General features: G+C 51.7%; 1 protein-coding gene across 3 annotated transcripts in view; it reads left to right on the top strand.

Moving 5' to 3' along the window:
• The first annotated feature begins 3948 nt into the window (after positions 1-3948).
• galnt14 (UDP-N-acetyl-alpha-D-galactosamine:polypeptide N-acetylgalactosaminyltransferase 14 (GalNAc-T14)) overlaps positions 3949-19907 on the top strand; it is a 130596-nt gene continuing 114637 nt past the window's right edge. For 2 of the 3 annotated variants that reach the window (XM_059645156.1, XM_059645154.1), the window contains exon 1: positions 3949-4391. In XM_059645156.1, coding sequence (XP_059501139.1) covers positions 4245-4391 — 147 coding nt within the window. In that variant the 5' untranslated portion in view covers positions 3949-4244. The remainder of the gene's footprint in view (positions 4392-19907) is intronic. The other variant, XM_059645155.1, reaches the window with a different exon arrangement.

The raw sequence follows: 19907 nt of genomic DNA, 5'->3' as shown, positions 1-19907 counted from the left end.
GCTCTCAGAGTGAACAGAACCTCTGACACTCCTGTTTGCATCCGTCAGCCAGGACTCCCTGATTAGTCCAGGTTACCAGCCACAATCAGGGAACTCATACTCCATGAGGTCCACTTGGCTGACCTTATCACAATCACTACAAAACTCCACCTCTGGGTCCAAGGACACAGGCTGATTCTTTCTCATGTAGCTTTGTCTGGGTATTTTAGCACCGGGTCAGGTTCTTCCAACTCTGCCTCTGATATGGGTAGTGTGTAATGCAAACTAGCTTGCCTCTTGTGCCGGGGCACACACAAGAAATTCATTCTCCTCTTCAGGTGGTAAAGGCATTGAGGCAGTAACATTTGATATGTCCATCTCAGATTCTGAGGTACCCTTCAAAGCTTGACAGAGCGGGAGAATCCATGGGTTCCAGAGAAGTTGAAAAGGCAGTTGAGGAGCTGGGGCATGTTTTGCTCCCGCACCATTTGCGAGTTTGCACCTTCCATATGATCTGTGTACTTGTTCAGGACTGTTGCACCTACCTGAAGTTCATATGTCACTGAACCTGACCTCCCTTCAACCATACCTCCTACCCATGCAGTGCCATTCTCCTGGCTCCTGCACTAAACTCTATCCCCTAAAGTAAACTGTCTCTCTTGTTTAGTGGAGTCTAGTGCATTGGTAATCCTGGTGCTGTTTTGCCCTCTTTCCCACATCTGGGAAGATCAGATTTAACCTGGTGTAGTCTTCTCCCCCATTAGCAACTCTGCTGGAGCTGTCCCTGCAGTTGCATAAGGGGTGGTCCTATAATCAAACAGGAACCAGGACCGTTTGGTCCCGAGTGAAGCTACAGACTGTTTCTTTAAGCCTGCCTTCAAAATATGGACTGCTCTTTCTGCCAGACCATTGAATGGTGGATGGTACGGAGCAGTCCTTACATGATGAATGCCATTTGACTTTGGGAAATATTCAAACTCCCTGCTGGTAAACAGTGGCTGTTATCTGTGACCAAGACACCCATGTATTGTAAAAGATGTGTACTGTTTTTCTATTGTCTGCCCCCTGTTTGATGAACTCTATGCACATCCAGCCATTTTGAGTGGGCATCTGCAATGAGTAAGAACATTGACCCCACAAAAGGAGCTGTGTATTTGAAGTATAACCAAGTGCAGAGTTTACCTGGTGATTCTCACAAATGTGAGAGAGTTGCTGACGATACCTTGTGTCCCTGCTGGCACTCTGGGCACTGCCCCACCAACGGGGCTATAACTGCATCCAATCCTGGCCACCAGACACAACTTTGGCCAAGAAATTTTAAATGTTTTCTGCGTTTCTATACATATGGCCAAATTGACTGAGGTTTCACTTTCTCACATTATATTTTATCTGCCCTCATGTTTCTTATTCACTGAACCGATGTATGTTTCGGTACAGCCTTTCTGTGTACAACAGCATACATACATTACTCTGTCTTTGTGTGACACATTATTTTCAGTTAAAAAGATCTGAGACCCCAGTCCTGGCCCATGAAATACTTCACTCGCTGTTGCCTGCCAACTTAAAAATACTTTCTTCATCTCTGCTTCCTGTCCAAAGTTATACAGTAACTACATGCTCATTGGCCCAACTTGGGTGTTAAACGTTAGCATGGAACAGATATCAAAACCTTTTTGGAAATCCAGCGATTTCTTTAAGAAATATTATAAGATACTATGGGACCATCTGTGTTCCACATCCTCAAAGAACACAGAGGCATTTGTGACAGTGACAGGACCTCTCTCCCTTTACTGTGACAATGCCAGGATGCAATTCTCTCTTTACTGCGATAATGTTAGGATGTATCTCTCTCTTTACTGTGATAATGTTAGGATGTACCTCTCTCTTTACTGCGATAATGCCAGGATGCAATTATCTCTTTACTGCAATAATGTTAGGATGTATCTCTATCTTTACTGCGATAATGTTAGGATGTATCTCTCCCTTTACTGCGATAATGTTAGGATTGGTATAGCAACTTAGCTGTTCCAAACCAGTTGGACATCCCAGGGTGTGCATTCTCCTGGATACCAGCCTGTGAGTTCTCTTAGATCAAGTGGGGCTCTTTCACTGTCTAGAGTCTGCATACCAGCAGTAACTATAGTGGCTTAGATAATAAAATGTGAGGCTGGATGAACACAGCAGGCCAAGCAGCATCTCAGGAGCACAAAAGCTGATGTTTCGGGCCTAGAACCTTCATCAGAGAGGGAAATATAGTGGCTTGCCAGCCCAGAAGCTGAAGCAACTGTTAACCATTTAGATGATGTTTAGCTTTGGTTTGAGGTTTTGCTGTGGGCTGACCTCAAGTCCCTCTGTTCAGGAAATGTCCTGAGTGAGGCCGTGAGATTACCTGCACTCAGGTGGTGTTCCCCAGGCTCAGTCAGACTGGGTGAGAGTGCCCACTTCCATCAGAATACCCTACAACTCATACACTCTACTTGCTGCATTTTCCAATGAGAAGCTCAGTTATTCTGCCTGTTTGATGTCCAGTGGGTTTAAGCTAGTAGGCACTTTCACATAGTGACATAATTGATCCCACATACCAAACAGTCTCTCATTAAGAGTTAAAACAAAACATGCCTCTACCAATCATCTTATTCTCGTTAAAAATCCCCGGTTCTCAAGCAGCCGAGTAAAACTGGTAACATCTCAGAATTAGAGGATTGAGGTCATAATATTCCTTAACTAAATCAGTCAACTCTTGAAAGGTTTTAGTATCTGGTGCCTCAGGGAAAGTAAGGCTCCTCATAACCAAAAGAGCTGCAGGTCCACAAGCTGTCAGGAGAATTACTCATTGATTTTCATCTGCCCTATGTCATTTGCACAGAAAAAAAAACATTTTTTCCACATCCTGGGCCTAGCCTTTAGGATTGAATGAGTCAACCTCCCCAAATAACAGTATGATGCCAGGCATGCTTAGCCCAACTCAAAGATGACTGTTGTGAACAAATGTCTTCAGGAGTGTATTTTTTTCTCTCGTTGCCACTAAAATAACTCCACAGAGGCCACTATACCAAGCCACCCTTTATTTACACACAGAGAGTCCAGCACCATCAGAGCTGGCTGTCAGAGTCTAGAGTGTCACCTCCCCTGAAACCGCTGTTTATATCAGTCAGCCAGGTCTCCCTGATTGGACCAGGTCAACAGTCCCAATCAGGGAACCCATAGTCTATGAGGTCCTTCAGCCCGACCTCATTACAGTCGCCACATGGCTTGTGTTTGAGTGTGGGTCTTGTGTCTGGGTGATGTCTGTGTTTGAGTGGGTGGGGGTGTCTGCAGGGCTTCTGTGTTTGGTGTGGGGGCATACCTGGATGGGCCATGCAAATCATGGAGGGGTGGGTTGGGTGTTTTAGGTGGGGTATCTGGATGAATTGGCATCTAGGTGTGGGCTTGGGACATGTCTGGGTGGGGGTATTTGGAAAAGGTGGGGCTGTGGGGTCTGGTGTCTGCAGTGACTTTTCTACTCACACCGACTCCTATCGCAGTAGAAGAGGCGATTTTGTGCATAGCAAGATCCCACAAACGGCTGTGTGAAAGTGAGCCGAAATTCTGGGGATCTTTTTTTAATTTGTGTGATTTTTGACTGAATTCAGCATTGACTGGGGGTGGGGTGGTGGGGGGGGGGAGAACCTACCTGACTTTCTTCCAAATCAGTGGTCACCCTCTTCGACTCGAGTTTATCCTCTGACCCCAAAAGGTGACAGACTGGGGTACAAAGCTGAAGAGGGGATCGTGGAAACAGACGGAAGGAGATGCAGAGGGGGATGGTGTTGGGCTGAAAATGGCAGGGTGGAAAGGGAGGGAGACGGTGGGTAGAAGGGGAGAGGGGATGGTGTTTGGAAGTAGCTGTAGAGCGGTGCAGTGCGCTGTAGGGGGTGCTGAGCTGCAGTTAGACCATGAGCAGATCTGTCTCTCTCTCTCTCTCACACACACACACACACAGTGAGACAGCCTCTCTGGTCGGAGCTAACACTCAATGGGGTGGGAGACTCAGCCGGGGGGGCACAGCCCTGAGCTGGGATCGACGCTGAATCTGCACAGGAACTGAAGTACCATCCCTCCCAGTGAGAGAATCCCCGGGGCATGTCCTTTTCGAGCGAAGAGCAGGAATTAGGACACGGACCTTGAGTGCAGGACTTGACTGGGAGTTCTCTACAGCTCCGTTTTTCCCCTCCCTCTGTGCATTGCCCCTGCTGCTCACTGCCGGTCTCTGAAGGAAGGGGGAAATGAGGTTAACTCGCAGAGCTGAGGGTCTGTTGCTGGCTTCCCTCGGCTGTCTGGCTGCACTGGTCTATTTCTTCCAAGCTGACCTGGGACATGTTATCTGGGGCCAAAAGGACAAGCACCTGGAAGCGGAATCCGAGGATGGCAGAGTAAGTGTGTCCGTGTTTTAATTCTTACATGTGACAAATTTGCATTTGCGAGACCAGTGCAAGAATCTGTACATTACTTCCAGTTTGAATGGCACTGCATTCGAGGGATTGCTAACCGCTGCAAAATTTGCATCCAATACAATTGGTTCTCCCGCATCCCTGACCGTAACCCTGAACCCTCTTCCACCCCCTTCACCCTCGTTGAAGGTTGACAATAGAGTGGTGTGTTTCCCCCCCGTAAATGTAAATGACTGGACTGAGAGACAAGAACAGCGTCAAATTCCTGCTGGGTCACAGCTTTCCCAGAATGACAGCAGGGTAGCTATTTCCCAAGTGAGGGACATTCAATAGAAAGTGTCTAGAGGACTCAGAATTCTCAAAATCAATTCAGTAGAACTTTTTTTTCCTTAAAAAGCCAGGGTTTAAACAGCAAGAAATGTGCAGTTCGGGGAAATGAAGCTGGAAGGGGTTCTCAATAGGAAAACCATTCTGAGGCTGAGGCCATCTCTCAGCTGTTTCTGAGAGACACAGAAAAGGACAACAAGGAAGGGAGCTGACAAGTTTTAGTGTTGGGAAAAGGCCAGTTTTTACTGAGCTGAGATATGATCTGGCAAAATGGAATGGAAACAGTTACAGGGCAGGCAAGTCAGCCTCAGAGCATTGGGAAGCGTTTTAAAAAGAATACAGAAATGATTCAGAACATGTTCCCATAAGGAAAAAGGGTGGAACTCTTCAAGCCAGACCCTCCCCTTTTCCAGATGGTAAAACATGTACAGTAAGACAACAAAAAGAGAAGGCCATGGTAAATGCAGAGACCACGAACACAACAGAGAAGAGACAACAGTTTGAGGACAGTGCAGAGAGAGGGATTAAAAAGGAGAGGGGGACATCAGATTGAGCAATAGAAAGTAACGCTGTAAACAATGATGTCCACGTCAACCTGTACCTGCGCTGCCCCCGTACCTGTGCCCATGCTGCCCCCTGTACCTGTGCCCACACTGCCCCCTGTACCTGTGCCCGTGCTGCCCCCTGTACCTGTGCCCACACTGCCCCCTGTACCTGTACCCACACTGCCCCTGTACCTGTACCCGCACTGCCCCCTTGTACCTGTACCCACACTGCCCCCTGTACCTGTACCCACGCTGCCCCCTGTACCTGTACCCACACTGCCCCCTGTATGTGTACCTGCGCTGCCCCCTGTATCTGTACCTGCGCTGCCCCCTGTACCTGTACCCACACTGCCCCCTGTACCTGTGCTGCCCCCTGTACCTGTACCCACACTGCCCCCTGTACCTGTACCCGCACTGCCCCCTGTACCTGTACCCACACTGCCCCCTGTACGTGTACCCACGCTGCCCCCTGTATCTGTACCTGCGCTGCCCCCTGTACCTGTACCCACACTGCCCCCTGTACCTGTGCTGCACCCTGTACCTGTACCCGCACTGCCCCCTGTAGCTGTACTCACACTGCCCCCTGTACCTATACCCGCACTGCCCCCTGTACCTGTACCCACACTGCCCCCTGTACCTGTGCCCACACTGCCCCCTGTATCTGTACCTGCGCTGCCACCTGTACCTGTACCCGCACTGCCCCTGTACCTGTACCTGCACTGCCCCCTGTACCTGTGCCCGTGCTGCCCCCTGTGCCCACACTGCCCCCTGTACCTGTGCCCGCGCTGCCCCCTGTACCTGTGCCCACACTGCCCCCTGTACCTGTGCCCGTGCTGCCCCCTGTACCTGTGCCCACACTGCCCCCTGTACCTGTACCCACACTGCCCCTGTACCTGTACCCGCACTGCCCCCTTGTACCTGTACCCACACTGCCCCCTGTACCTGTACCCACGCTGCCCCCTGTACCTGTACCCACACTGCCCCCTGTATGTGTACCTGCGCTGCCCCCTGTATCTGTACCTGCGCTGCCCCCTGTACCTGTACCCACACTGCCCCCTGTACCTGTGCTGCCCCCTGTACCTGTACCCACACTGCCCCCTGTACCTGTACCCGCACTGCCCCCTGTACCTGTACCCACACTGCCCCCTGTACGTGTACCCACGCTGCCCCCTGTATCTGTACCTGCGCTGCCCCCTGTACCTGTACCCACACTGCCCCCTGTACCTGTGCTGCCCCCTGTACCTGTACCCGCACTGCCCCCTGTACCTGTACCCACACTGCCCCCTGTACCTGTACCCGCACTGCCCCCTGTACCTGTACCCGCACTGCCCCCTGTACCTGTGCTGCGCCCTGTACCTGTACCCACACTGCCCCCTGTACCTGTGCCCACACTGCCCCCTGTATCTGTACCTGCGCTGCCACCTGTACCTGTACCCGCACTGCCCCCTGTACCTGTACCCACACTGCCCCATGTACCTGTGACCACACTGCCCCCTGTATCTGTACCGGCGCTGCCACCTGTACCTGTACCCGCACTGCCCCCTGTACCTGTACCCACACTGCCCCCTGTACCTGTACCCACACTGCCCCCTGTACCTGTACCCGCACTGCCCCCTGTACCTGTACCCACACTGCCCCCTGTATCTGTACCTGCGCTGCCACCTGTACCTGTACCCACACTGCCCCCTGTACCTGTACCCACGCTGCCCCCTGTACCTGTACCCACACTGCCCCCTGTATCTGTACCTGCGCTGCCACCTGTACCTGTACCCACACTGCCCCCTGTACCTGTGCTGCCCCCTGTACCTGTACCCAAGCTGCCCCCTGTACCTGTACCCACGCTGCCCCTGTACCTGTACCCACACTGCCCCTGTACCTGTACCCACGCTGCCCCCTGTACCTGTACCCGCGCTGCCCCCTGTACCTGTACCCACGCTGCCCCCTGTACCTGTACCTGCGCTGCCCCCTGTACCTGTACCCGCACTGCCCCCTGTACCTGTACCCGCACTGCCCCCTGTACCTGTACCCACGCTGCCCCCTGTACCTGTACCTGCGCTGCCCCCTGTACCTGTACCCGCACTGCCCCTGTACCTGTACCCGCACTGCCCCCTGTACCTGTACCCGCACTGCCCCCTGTACCTGTACCCACGCTGCCCCCTGTACCTGTACCTGCGCTGCCCCCTGTACCTGTACCCACGCTGCCCCCTGTACCTGTACCCGCACTGCCCCCTGTACCTGTACCCACGCTGCCCCCTATACCTGAACCCACACTGCCCCCTGTACCTGTACCCACACTGCCCCCTGTACCTGTACCCGCACTGCCCCCTGTACCTGTACCCACGCTGCCCCCTGTCCCTGTACCCACACTGCCCCCTGTATGTGTACCTGCGCTGCCCCCTGTATCTGTACCTGCGCTGCCCCCTGTACCTGTACCCACACTGCCCCCTGTACCTGTGCTGCCCCCTGTACCTGTACCCACACTGCCCCCTGTACCTGTACCCGCACTGCCCCCTGTACCTGTACCCACACTGCCCCCTGTACGTGTACCCACGCTGCCCCCTGTATCTGTACCTGCGCTGCCCCCTGTACCTGTACCCACACTGCCCCCTGTACCTGTGCTGCCCCCTGTACCTGTACCCGCACTGCCCCCTGTACCTGTACCCACACTGCCCCCTGTACCTGTACCCGCACTGCCCCCTGTATCTGTACCCGCGCTGCCACCTGTACCTGTACCCACACTGCCCCCTGTACCTGTACCCACGCTGCCCCCTGTACCTGTACCCACACTGCCCCCTGTATCTGTACCGGCGCTGCCACCTGTACCTGTACCCGCACTGCCCCCTGTACCTGTACCCACACTGCCCCCTGTACCTGTACCCGCACTGCCCCCTGTACCTGTACCCGCACTGCCCCCTGTATCTGTACCCACGCTGCCCCCTGTACCTGTACCCACACTGCCCCCTGTATCTGTACCTGCGCTGCCACCTGTACCTGTACCCACACTGCCCCCTGTACCTGTGCTGCCCCCTGTACCTGTACCTGTGCTGCCCCCTGTACCTGTACCCAAGCTGCCCCCTGTACCTGTACCCACACTGCCCCTGTACCTGTACCCACGCTGCCCCCTGTACCTGTACCCGCACTGCCCCCTGTACCTGTACCCGCGCTGCCCCCTGTACCTGTACTCACGCTGCCCCCTGTACCTGTACCCACGCTGCCCCCTGTATGTGTACCTGCGCTGCCCCCTGTATCTGTACCTGCGCTGCCCCCTGTACCTGTACCCACACTGCCCCCTGTACCCACACTGCCCCCTGTACCTGTGCTGCCCCCTGTACCTGTACCCACACTGCCCCCTGTACCTGTACCCGCACTGCCCCCTGTACCTGTACCCACACTGCCCCCTGTACGTGTACCCACGCTGCCCCCTGTATCTGTACCCGCACTGCCCCCTGTACCTGTACCCAAGCTGCCCCCTGTACCTGTACCCACGCTGCCCCTGTACCTGTACCCACACTGCCCCTGTACCTGTACCCACGCTGCCCCCTGTACCTGTACCCGCACTGCCCCCTGTACCTGTACCCGCGCTGCCCCCTGTACCTGTACCCACGCTGCCCCCTGTACCTGTACCTGCGCTGCCCCCTGTACCTGTACCCGCACTGCCCCCTGTACCTGTACCCGCACTGCCCCCTGTACCTGTACCCACGCTGCCCCCTGTACCTGTACCTGCGCTGCCCCCTGTACCTGTACCCGCACTGCCCCTGTACCTGTACCCGCGCTGCCCCCTGTACCTGTACCCGCACTGCCCCCTGTACCTGTACCCACGCTGCCCCCTGTACCTGTACCTGCGCTGCCCCCTGTACCTGTACCCACGCTGCCCCCTGTACCTGTACCCGCACTGCCCCCTGTACCTGTACCCACGCTGCCCCCTGTACCTGTACCCACACTGCCCCCTGTACCTGTACCTGCACTGCCCCCTGTACCTGTACCTGCGCTGCCCCCTGTACCTGTACCTGTGCTGCCCCCTGTACCTGTACCCGCACTGCCCCCTGTACCTGTACCTGTGCTGCCCCCTGTACCTGTGCCCGCACTGCCCCCTGTACCTGCACTGCCCCCTGTACCTGTACCCACACTGCCCGCTGTATCTGTACCTGCACTGCCCCCTGTACCTGTGCCCGCGCTGCCCCCTGTACCTGTGCCCACACTGCCCCCTGTACCTGCACCCGCACTGCCCCCTGTGCCTGTGCTGCTCCCTGTACCTGTACCCGCCCTGCCCCCTGTACCTGTACCCGCACTGCCCCCTGTACCTGTACCCGCGCTGCCCCCTGTATCTGTACCTGCACTGCCCCCTGTACCTGTACCCACACTGCCCCCTGTACCTGTACCCGCACTGCCCCCTGTACCTGTACCCACACTGCCCCCTGTATCTGTACCTGCACTGCCCCCTGTACCTGTACCCACACTGCCCCCTGTACCTGTACCCACACTGCCCCCGTACCTGTACCCACACTGCCCCCTGTATCTGTACCCACGCTGCACCCTGTATCTGTACCCGCACTGCCCCCTGTACAAGTACCCACACTGCCCCCTGTATCTGTACCCACGCTGCACCCTGTATCTGTACCCGCACTGCCCCTGTACCTGTACCCACACTGCCCCCTGTATCTGTACCCACGCTGCACCCTGTATCTGTACCCGCACTGCCCCCTGTACCTGTACCCACACTGTCCCCTGTACCTGTACCCGCACTGCCCCTGTATCTGTACCCACGCTGCCCCCTGTACCTGTACCTGCGCTGCCCCCTGTACCTGTACCCGCACTGCCCCCTGTACCTGTACCCGCACTGCCCCCTGTATCTGTACCCACGCTGCCCCCGTACCTGTACCTGCGCTGCCCCCTGTACCTGTACCCGCACTGCCCCCTGTACCTGTACCCACGCTGCCCCCTGTACGTGTACCCACGCTGCCCCCTGTATCTGTACCCACGCTGCCCCCTGTACCTGTACCCACGCTGCCCCCTGTACCTGTGCTGCCCCCTGTACCTGTACCTGTTCTGCCCCCTGTATCTGTACCCGCACTGCCCCCTGTACCTGTACCCACACTGCCCCCTGTATCTGTACCTGCGCTGCCATCTGTACCTGTACCCGCACTGCCCCCTGTATCTGTACCCGCAATGCCCCCTGTATCTGTACCCACACTGCCCCCTGTACCTGTACCCACACTGCCCCCTGTACCTGTACCCGCGCTGCCCCCTGTACCTGTACCGACACTGCCCCCTGTACCTGTACCCACACTGCCCCCTGTACCTGCGCTGCCCCCTGTACCTGTACCCACACTGCCCCCTGTACCTGTGCCCACACTGCCCCCTGTACCTGTACCCGCACTGCCCCCTGTACCTGTACCCGCGCTGCCCCCTGTACCTGTACCCGCACTGCCCCTGTACCTGTACCCACACTGCCCCCTGTACCTGTACCCGCACTGCCCCCTGTACCTGTACCCGCGCTGCCCCCTGTACCTGTACCCGCACTGCCCCCTGTACCTGTACCCGCGCTGCCCCCTGTACCTGTACCCGCACTGCCCCCTGTATCTGTACCTGCGCTGCCCCCTGTACCTGTACCCGCGCTGCCCCCTGTACCTGTACCCACACTGCCCCCTGTACCTGTACCCGCGCTGCCCCCTGTACCTGTACCCGCCCTGCCCCCTGTACCTGTACCCGCGCTGCCCCCTGTACCTGTACCCGCACTGCCCCCTGTACCTGTACCCGCACTGCCCCCTGTATCTGTACCCGCGCTGCCCCCTGTACCTGTACCCGCACTGCCCCCTGTATCTGTACCTGCGCTGCCCCCTGTACCTGTACCCGCGCTGCCCCCTGTACCTGTACCCACACTGCCCCCTGTACCTGTACCAGCGCTGCCCCCTGTACCTGTACCCGCCCTGCCCCCTGTACCTGTACCCGCGCTGCCCCCTGTACCTGTACCCGCACTGCCCCCTGTACCTGTACCCGCACTGCCCCCTGTATCTGTACCCGCGCTGCCCCCTGTACCTGTACCCGCACTGCCCCCTGTACCTGTACCCACACTGCCCCCTGTACCTGTACCCGCACTGCCCCCTGTATCTGTACCCGCGCTGCCCCCTGTACCTGTACCCGCACTGCCCCCTGTACCTGTACCCACACTGCCCCCTGTACCTGTACCCATGCTGCCCCCTGTACCTGTACCCGCACTGCCCCCTGTACCTGTGCTGCCCCCAGTACCACTGGCCTGGCCCTCTCTGCCCCTTTTTCTCTCACATACATACCCCATCACATGCGGTTCCTCACTCAATACCCCCTTCACTCAAAACCACTCAGCACCTCCCCCCACTCAGCCCCCGTCTCAACGCCCCCCCCACTCTCCCTCGCCCCCCCCCACTCTCCCTCGCCCCCCCACTCTCCCTCGCCCCCCCACTCTCCCTCGCCCTCTACTGCCCCTCGCCCTTTCATTCTCCCTTGTCCCTCCCTTCATTGTTCCTCACCATCTCTCCCCCTCTGCTCTGCTGCCCCTCCTCTCCCCCACCCATCCCGCCCCTCTCTCCTCTGCTGTTGATCTGAACCATAACTGCCTGTCGCTGGCCACTCCTTTCCCTGGTGGCTGCTAGCCCAGTTAGTAGCCCTGGGTGATGTTGAAGCTGCTGCCCTGTTTTACCACCTACTTTGGAGTTAGGAACGAACCCTTATCCACTTCCTTCACCTATCTCTCACGGGCAGGAGATGGGAACGAAGCTGGACAGAGAGTAGAGTTGCTCCCCATCCTCTTTATTCTGATTTATTATTGTCGCATGTATCGAGGTACAGTGAAAAGTTCTGTTTTTCATGCAATACAGCAGATCATACCACACAAAGTACATTGGGGGGAGAGAACGGAGTGGGGAATACAATGTTACAGCTGCAGGGAAGGTGAACAGGGAGCGGGATCAACATTAAATTTGAAATTTAGAGAACAGTTTATTTTGAGAAGAGAATATGACATTGTTTACAGTTTGAGCTCCGGAGGAATTCAGGGGGAGGTGAATAATTAGTAAGGTAGAGGTTTTTCTGTAAGAGTGCTGAGACACACTAAACCACATTTTTCAAAAGTTCTTAGAAGTGCAGTCAACAGAGTGGAGGGAACGGATGGCTCTCTGGTGAAAGAGACAGCCTGTAGAAATGTAGGGACACTGAAAGATTTTTCAGGGGTGTGCAATCAACTGGTTGAGCCAAACTGCAGGAAATTGGCTTGGGATTTCTTGGAAGGATGTGGAAAAGGACCTTTACTCACTGGGTCTTCTGACTCAGCGAAGCATGGAGAAGTGAGACCGTTCGAAGTTGGGCGATATGTTGGACTAGATCCTGTTAAAATAAGGATTCAGATCTCCTGGTTTGTCGAAACTGGGTGTATGATTATGTTTGTACTTTGGGTCCGATATACACACACACACACACACACACACACACACACACACACACACACACACACACACACACACACACACACACACACACACACACACACACACACACACACCCCTCCTAGGGAATTGTAAACACGCAATGGGAATTTCTTCTGCTTCCTGGGACTTTGCACGTGTTAAAGTCTACGAGGTTTAGTCAGAGACCTCAAATGTATTTGTTGTGCTTGCTGGATTAGTTATCAGGTATACACTACAGGTCAAAACCTAGTCTTGACAACAGGCCTGACACCCTCAATCATCCCAATCTGACTGCCCGAGACATTATCGCTCCTGACCGGCCATCTGCTGCCCCCTACCCATTAACCCCCTCACTCTGCCATGCCCTGCCCACTAATGCTCCTACCCGTCCATTTATTTTTAATTGCTTACTGACATTCCAACTGCAGACTTCACCCTCCCACACACCAGCTCCTGCTGGAAAATGAGGAACTGCCCCACTTGCTCAACTCTCCTTGGCTCTGATGGTCTTCGCTGAGGAACTCGGTGAATTCTGGGCATGTGGAACCCCAGGGTGGAAAGATACAATGCATAGTGCTAGGGGAATGTCTGCCTGTAATGACACTCTGCCTGTAATTGACAGTGCTCCTAACATCTGGGTCTAGCCTAGATAACATCTAGCAGATACATGGGAATACCGCTTCCTATATATTTCCCTCCCAGCCACTCCCCATCCTGACCGGGAAATATATCACTGTTCCTTCTGCAGGCCACTCAGCCCATTGAGTCTCTACCAACCTCTCGGAAGAGCCACCCCTCCTATCCCTGTAACCCTGCATTTGCCATGGTTAACCCACCTAACCTGCACATCTTTGGACTGTGGGATGAAACCAGAGCACCCGAAGGAAACCCGCGCAGACACAGGGAGAATGTGCAAACTCCACACAGACAGTTACCCGAGGGTGGGATCAAACCCAGGCCCCGGTGCTGTGAGGCAGCAGTGCGAACCACTGGGCCACTCTGACACTAGTCTGGTTATGCACCAGACCAGACCCCCTCAAAATATTTTAAGTAGATAGCCCCGATCCTAACTTTTTCTTATTTTAAAGGTAGATGTGAAGTCCCATATTCCAGGTGCAATGCAGCTGGTCAAACTACTCAACACTAAGCAAAACACAGTTTATTTAAGCACTGTAGTTAAAATATAACCAAATGTAGAGGAATTTAGAATAACAACACTATTGGAAACTTAACTGAATAGTAGATACAGTAACAATTACTAATTTATTGTTCCAATATAGTACATCCCATATGGTCAAAGGGAAAATTCAGACACAGATTCTCACATGCAGTTCTCCAATCCGGAGGACAAAAAATGCAACGAGAAAAATCAGAGAGTGTAGCAGCCTGGAGACATTCACTGAAATTCCCAATTCTGTTGAGACCCCAACAGCTACAGACGCTGCTGAAAAGCCAAAACTCAGAAATCATCATCTGTGAGAGCTGGCAACAGACATGCTGTTTTTAAAAACAAAACTGAAGGCCTCCCAAGCTGTTTACTCAAGTTGTCTAAACTAGCCAGCTCAGAGCCTCTGCCTTACAACCTCTCTCTTGAAAGAAACCAGGACAAAATAGCCTCTTAAAGTGGCAGCTTTGTCACACCTCAGTGTCTCAGGGTCAAATGCTGGTGCTCCTGCCCTAGCAGCAACGTGGATTTGCTGGCAGCACCACCAACTTCCCGAAGGCACAGTCTGGATGAGCAATAAGTTCTCACCCAGTTAGTGATAGCTACATCCTGTGAACAACTTAGAAATAAATAGTTGAGGTGATGTTCCACCAAACTTCAGTGGTTCAGTTTGTTTACGTGTGACGCCTACTGTCTTATTCATTCTGCCCAGGCATGTCCTGTTATTTCTCACTTTCCAACTCATTCAAAGCCACATAGTTCTAGCCTAAAATCTGACTCTTCAGTCTCTTGAAGCTCTTGGACCAGGTTCCAAGCACACATTCGTCATTTCTGCACTGTCACAATGTGTGAGCCAATGCACAAGCTGCTGGATGAAATGCAGAGGTCGGTCGTGACTGAATGAGTTGCAGATAATGCTTCTGTGATAAACCAATATCGACCCAGAACAGAGATTCAACTCAATGTTAACTCTGTTTTCTCTCCACAGATGCTGCCAGACCTGTTGAGTTTCTCCAGCCATTTCTGTTTTCTATCCAACCCTTCTTCATAACTAAAACAGTCCAGCCCAGGCACTATCCTGGTAAATCTCCCTCGTACCCTCTCCAGTGCTATCACATCCCTCCTATAAAGTGGATTCCAGAACTGCACACAATATTCTAGCTGTGGCCTAACCATGGTTCCAGCATAATCTCTCTGCTCTTAACCTTTGTATCCCATTTGGCTTCTTAACCACATTATCTACCTGCCCTGATACCCTGAAGAACTGGTGTATATGCTCATCACAGTCCCTCTGCTTCCCTGGGTCCTACTGTTCCTCATGTATCCCCCTGCCTTGTTTGTCCTGCCTGGGTCAATTGCCACCCATTTATCTGATTGAATTCCATTGGCCACTGGAAATGGCCATCCATATCCTCCTGTAGTCTCACTGTACACTGTCTTGCTGGTTTTTATGTCATCCACAAACGTACTGATCAACTCTCCTATGTTCAATTCTAAATCATTTGTATACACCAGAAGCATGAAGGGCCCCAGCACTGACCCGTTCAGAATCCCAGTGGAAACAGGCTTTCAGCCACAAAAACATCCCTCGAACATCGCCCTCTACTTAAGCCCCACATGCCCAGCCATTTGGGGAAATGAGTCTCCCGTTTCCAACAGTCTTTCTGTGAAAACTGTGTTCACCCACGGTACGACTGAGCTCCAGTCTAAGATGATGTCTCCTTATTCTGGGCACTTATACTGCAGCGATGGATTTTGGCTTCTCTGCTTGCAGTATAATTTTAATTTAAAATTTTGTTAGATAATCCCTCCAATCTGTGGGAGCATAAGCTGAGCGTACACACCTCGTAAACTGTGCCAGAATGTATATCATGGTGTCAGTTGGATTGTCCTGTCTCTAGTTTTCTGTGAAATATGCATTTCCTTTCTGAGGGTTGACCCCGACAATTGAGTACAGATGGGTTTAACCAAGGCTCTGAAAGAGTGTTATATAATTCCTCACCTTTGTACTCTAACCCCCTTTTAGATCTTTTTGCCTTCTACCCCTACAGCTTCTAATCTCATACTATTTGCTGTTTCATCTGTCTTCAGCCTGGAGTGAATGATCTCTGTTAAGGTCCCAACTGCAAACCGAAAGAACCATATTTATCAACCGACCCAAAATATAATGAAATTACCAACAAAATTTCTGTAATCTTTACTTCCTGAGAATCAGGAACGAGGTGAACTAAATGTGTATTAACAGGTAAATGACCTTAAGTAACCAATACAGTGAAAGTACATTCGGCAGCTGTGAGAACTTACAGCTCCTCATGCACAAATGTGCAGTATTTACGCAGTAGGATCTTGCAGCTTTTTTTCTCCTTTATTTGGTCATGGGACAAGGGCAGCATTTATTGCCCAGACGGCAGTTCAGAGTTAACCATGTTGCCGTGGGTCTGGAGTCACATGTGAACCATGTAAGCAGTGTTATATCGTAGGAGAGCAAACTACACACAGCATGGAGCCGTAATGAGGTGTTTTAGTGAGGTTGCTTATGTTGACACAATGGCTTTAAGAGGAGCATTTGGTCCTTTCTTTGTTTTATGACGCGAGGCAGAAGGCAAGCGGGCTGCTCCAAAGCCAATAAAGCAAAACAGCTTTGTGAAGCTTTGGGCTTCTTTTTAATAGCAGGAACAGTAGAAGCAGCCTGAATGGGTGTGGTCAAGCTCCCACAGAATCAGGATTTCTAGCTTTAGTTTACCAGTAGCAGTTGCTGGGGTCTTGAAGCTGGGCTTGGAAGCTGCGCTGCCTGCTACTCTTTCTTGCGCTATCTCTCTCTCTCTTTCTATTGATACTTTTTCTTTGTCCTCAACTAGAGAATTTCCGGTGAGACATCTATTTTACTGAATTTGCCTTTGCCAAGGGCGTGTTTATGGGATGTTACTATATTGGAATGGTTACTGTTTAGTAATTAAATCATTTATCATTCTGTTAAGTTTTCTAATAGAGTTAAATTAGTCCAGTTCATTCTTTTAATGTATTTTAACCACAATGTATGAATAAAGTGTGTTTTGCTTCAAGCCTGGTAGTCTGGCCGATTTGCCTCGGGAATGCAACACCTGGCTCTTGCCTTCAAAATAAGAAAGGGTTAGGGTCTAGGTTATCTCCTTAATGTAACCTGAGGGGTCTTGGTCTGGTCTATAACACCATTGGTTTATAAATATTGGTGATGATATGGAGTAGAACTCTGCTGCTCTTTCAAATCATTTCCCTTAGAGTTTGCAGATGAGATGTGAGCATCGGAGGCAACTGTCGACCATCCCTGATTGCCCTGAGGGGGCTGTAAGAGTCGAGCACATTGCTGGGGGCCTGGAGTCACGTGTAGTCACATCAAAGTATCCAAATGCAACTGAACACAAAGCTAAATCAAATGAAACTGCAACTATTTTTATACCAGTTCTGTGAGCAGCTACAAGAATGTAGGATAGCTGAAAGATTAATGGAAAGGGGTAGAGTGGACACTGCTAGTGAGATAGGAAGGTTTTACAATTAGAGAAGAGGACAATGAAGTTGAAAATGCAGAATAATAGAACAGAAGTAATATCTGGTGGAAGTTTTAGTCTCACTGCTATTGACTATTTGGGGAAGAGACTTGTTGGTTGAGTTTTATAAAGAAAAGCATTTGAGTTTAGTTCGCAAGAGCAATCAAAAGGCAGCTTGAAATTTAAATGAATGCAAATAATATCTCTAAACTGACTGGTTGGAAAATATCAGGAAGAATGAGGGCTGATCTCCTTGAATCACGGAAGGTTGTGGAAAGTGTGAGGGGCCTTGACAGGGTAGATGTTGCGAAGACATTTCGACTGGTGGAGAAATCTTGAACCAGGGAACGTGGTTATAGAAGAAGGGGGCATTCATTCAAAACTGAGATGTGAAGGAACTTGTTCTCCCAGAGGATGGTGAATGCCTTATGCCAGAGAGTAGTGGAGGCTAGAGCACTAAAATGTGTTAATAAGGGAGGTAAGTAGGTTTGTGAAATATTGAGGAATGTAGAAGTATGAGGAGCTGGTACAGAAGAGGAGTTGAGGCCAGCAGCATGATCCCATAATCTTTTAGATGGCAGGAAGTCTTAAGGGGCTGAATGGCCTATCCCTGCTCCTATTTCTTGTGTTCTCCCGTTTTCCCCTCTACTCCCCTGCTGCATTGAGGGTGAGGATATTGAGGGCACTGTCAGAGATGCTGGCTTTCCAACAGGATGGTTGGAGTTGATGTAGATGCTCCATGGGCCTGTCTGAAGATAGGTATGGGAGGTCAGGTTTATTAACCAGCACTACAGAGCCAGACAGAGGAGCTTGAAGTCCTCACCCACCTCTTACAGGAAAAGTGATTGGCTGATAATTGACCCAACAGCCTTGACTAATTTCCCAGCAGGCCTCCATGGACAGATAACTTCCAATTTTACCCGAATCTTATTAACAAATCTCAGCAAACAGGTTGGAGTGATACCTTCCCAGGTCTGGAGTTCTCTCGCTTCTTTTTAAACTTGTGAATCATGACAGATGTGCTCTCCCTGTCTCCATGGGAACTTACTGCCAGCTATTGACATCGTCGCTGAGTAAGCCGTTCTAGGGGATTCTGAAAGACAAGGTTCATAGAAATTTGGAGAAGCAAGGACTGATGAGAGATAGTCAACGTGGTTTTGTGTGAGGGGAATCATGTCTCACAAGCTTGATGGAGATTTTTGAGGAAGGAACCAAAAAGATTGATGAGGGCAGAGTAGTAGATGTTGTTTATTTGGACTTTAGTAAAGCCTTTGATAAGGTTCTGCATGGTGGACCCCACATGATAAAGTTAGATCACATGGGATTCAGGGAGAGCTTGCTAATTGGATACAAAATACGATTGACGGTAGGAGACAGAGAGTGATGGTAGAGGGTTGTTTTTATGGACTGAAGGCCCGTGACTAGCCATGTTCTGCAGGGATTGGTACTGGGTCCACTATTGTGTAAAAAGGATTTGAATGAGAATACACTGACACCAAAATTGATGGTGCAGTGGACAGTGAAAAAGGTTACCTAAGATTACAAAGAGCTATGGATCAGTGGGCTGAGGAGAGGCAGATGGGGTTTAATTTGGATAAATGTGAGGTCTTGCAATTTGGTGAAACAAACAAGGGCAGGACTTATACAATTATTGCAGGGCCCTGGGTAGTGTTGTAGAACGGAGAGACCTTGGGGTTAGGTACACGATTCTTTGAAATTTGTATCACAGTTAGACAAGGAGGTTAGGAAGATGTTTAGCACACTTCGCCCTCATCACTCAGACGATTGAGTGTAGGAGTTGGGACGTCACATTGATGTCGTACAGGATGTCGATGAGGCCTCTTCTGGAGTACTGTGTGCATTTCTGATCGCCCTGCCATTGGGAGGATATTATTAAATTGGAGAGGGTTCAGAAAAGATTTACCAGAACATTGCAGGGAAAGGAGGGTTTGAATTGTAAGGAGAGGCTGGAACGTTTTCACTGGAGTGTAGGAGTTTGAAGGGTGACCTTAAAAATGTTTATAAAGTCATGAGGAGCATAGATAAGGTGAATAGCAATTTTTTTTCCCCCCAGGGTTGAGGAGTTCAAAACTAGAGGGTGTAATTTTAAGTTGAGAGGGGAAATCATTTAAAAAGGACATAAGTGGCAATGTTTTAATGAGCTGCCAGAGAAGGTGGTAGAGATGGATACAACATTTAAAAGGCATTTGGACAGGTGTATGGATAGGAAAGGTTGAGAGGAAAATGGGCTAACCAGAAGCAGGTGGGAATGGTTTAGTTTGGGAACATGGTCAGCATGGACTGGTTGGGCCAAAGGGTCTATTTCCATGCTGTATGACTCAAAACCCAATTGGTACATATTGCTGTGACCTACACGTGACTCCACACCTACAACAAGTTGACTGTTCACTGCCCGCTGTGTAATTAGGAGGACAATAAATGTTGGCCAAGCCAGTGACCCCCACGTCCACTAAATGGGTGGAAGTATATCGAATGAA

This window comes from Stegostoma tigrinum, chromosome 4 (genome assembly GCF_030684315.1).
Source record: "Stegostoma tigrinum isolate sSteTig4 chromosome 4, sSteTig4.hap1, whole genome shotgun sequence".
Classification (NCBI taxonomy): Eukaryota; Metazoa; Chordata; class Chondrichthyes; order Orectolobiformes; family Stegostomatidae; genus Stegostoma; species Stegostoma tigrinum.
This window is presented reverse-complemented; position numbering and strand designations above follow the sequence as displayed.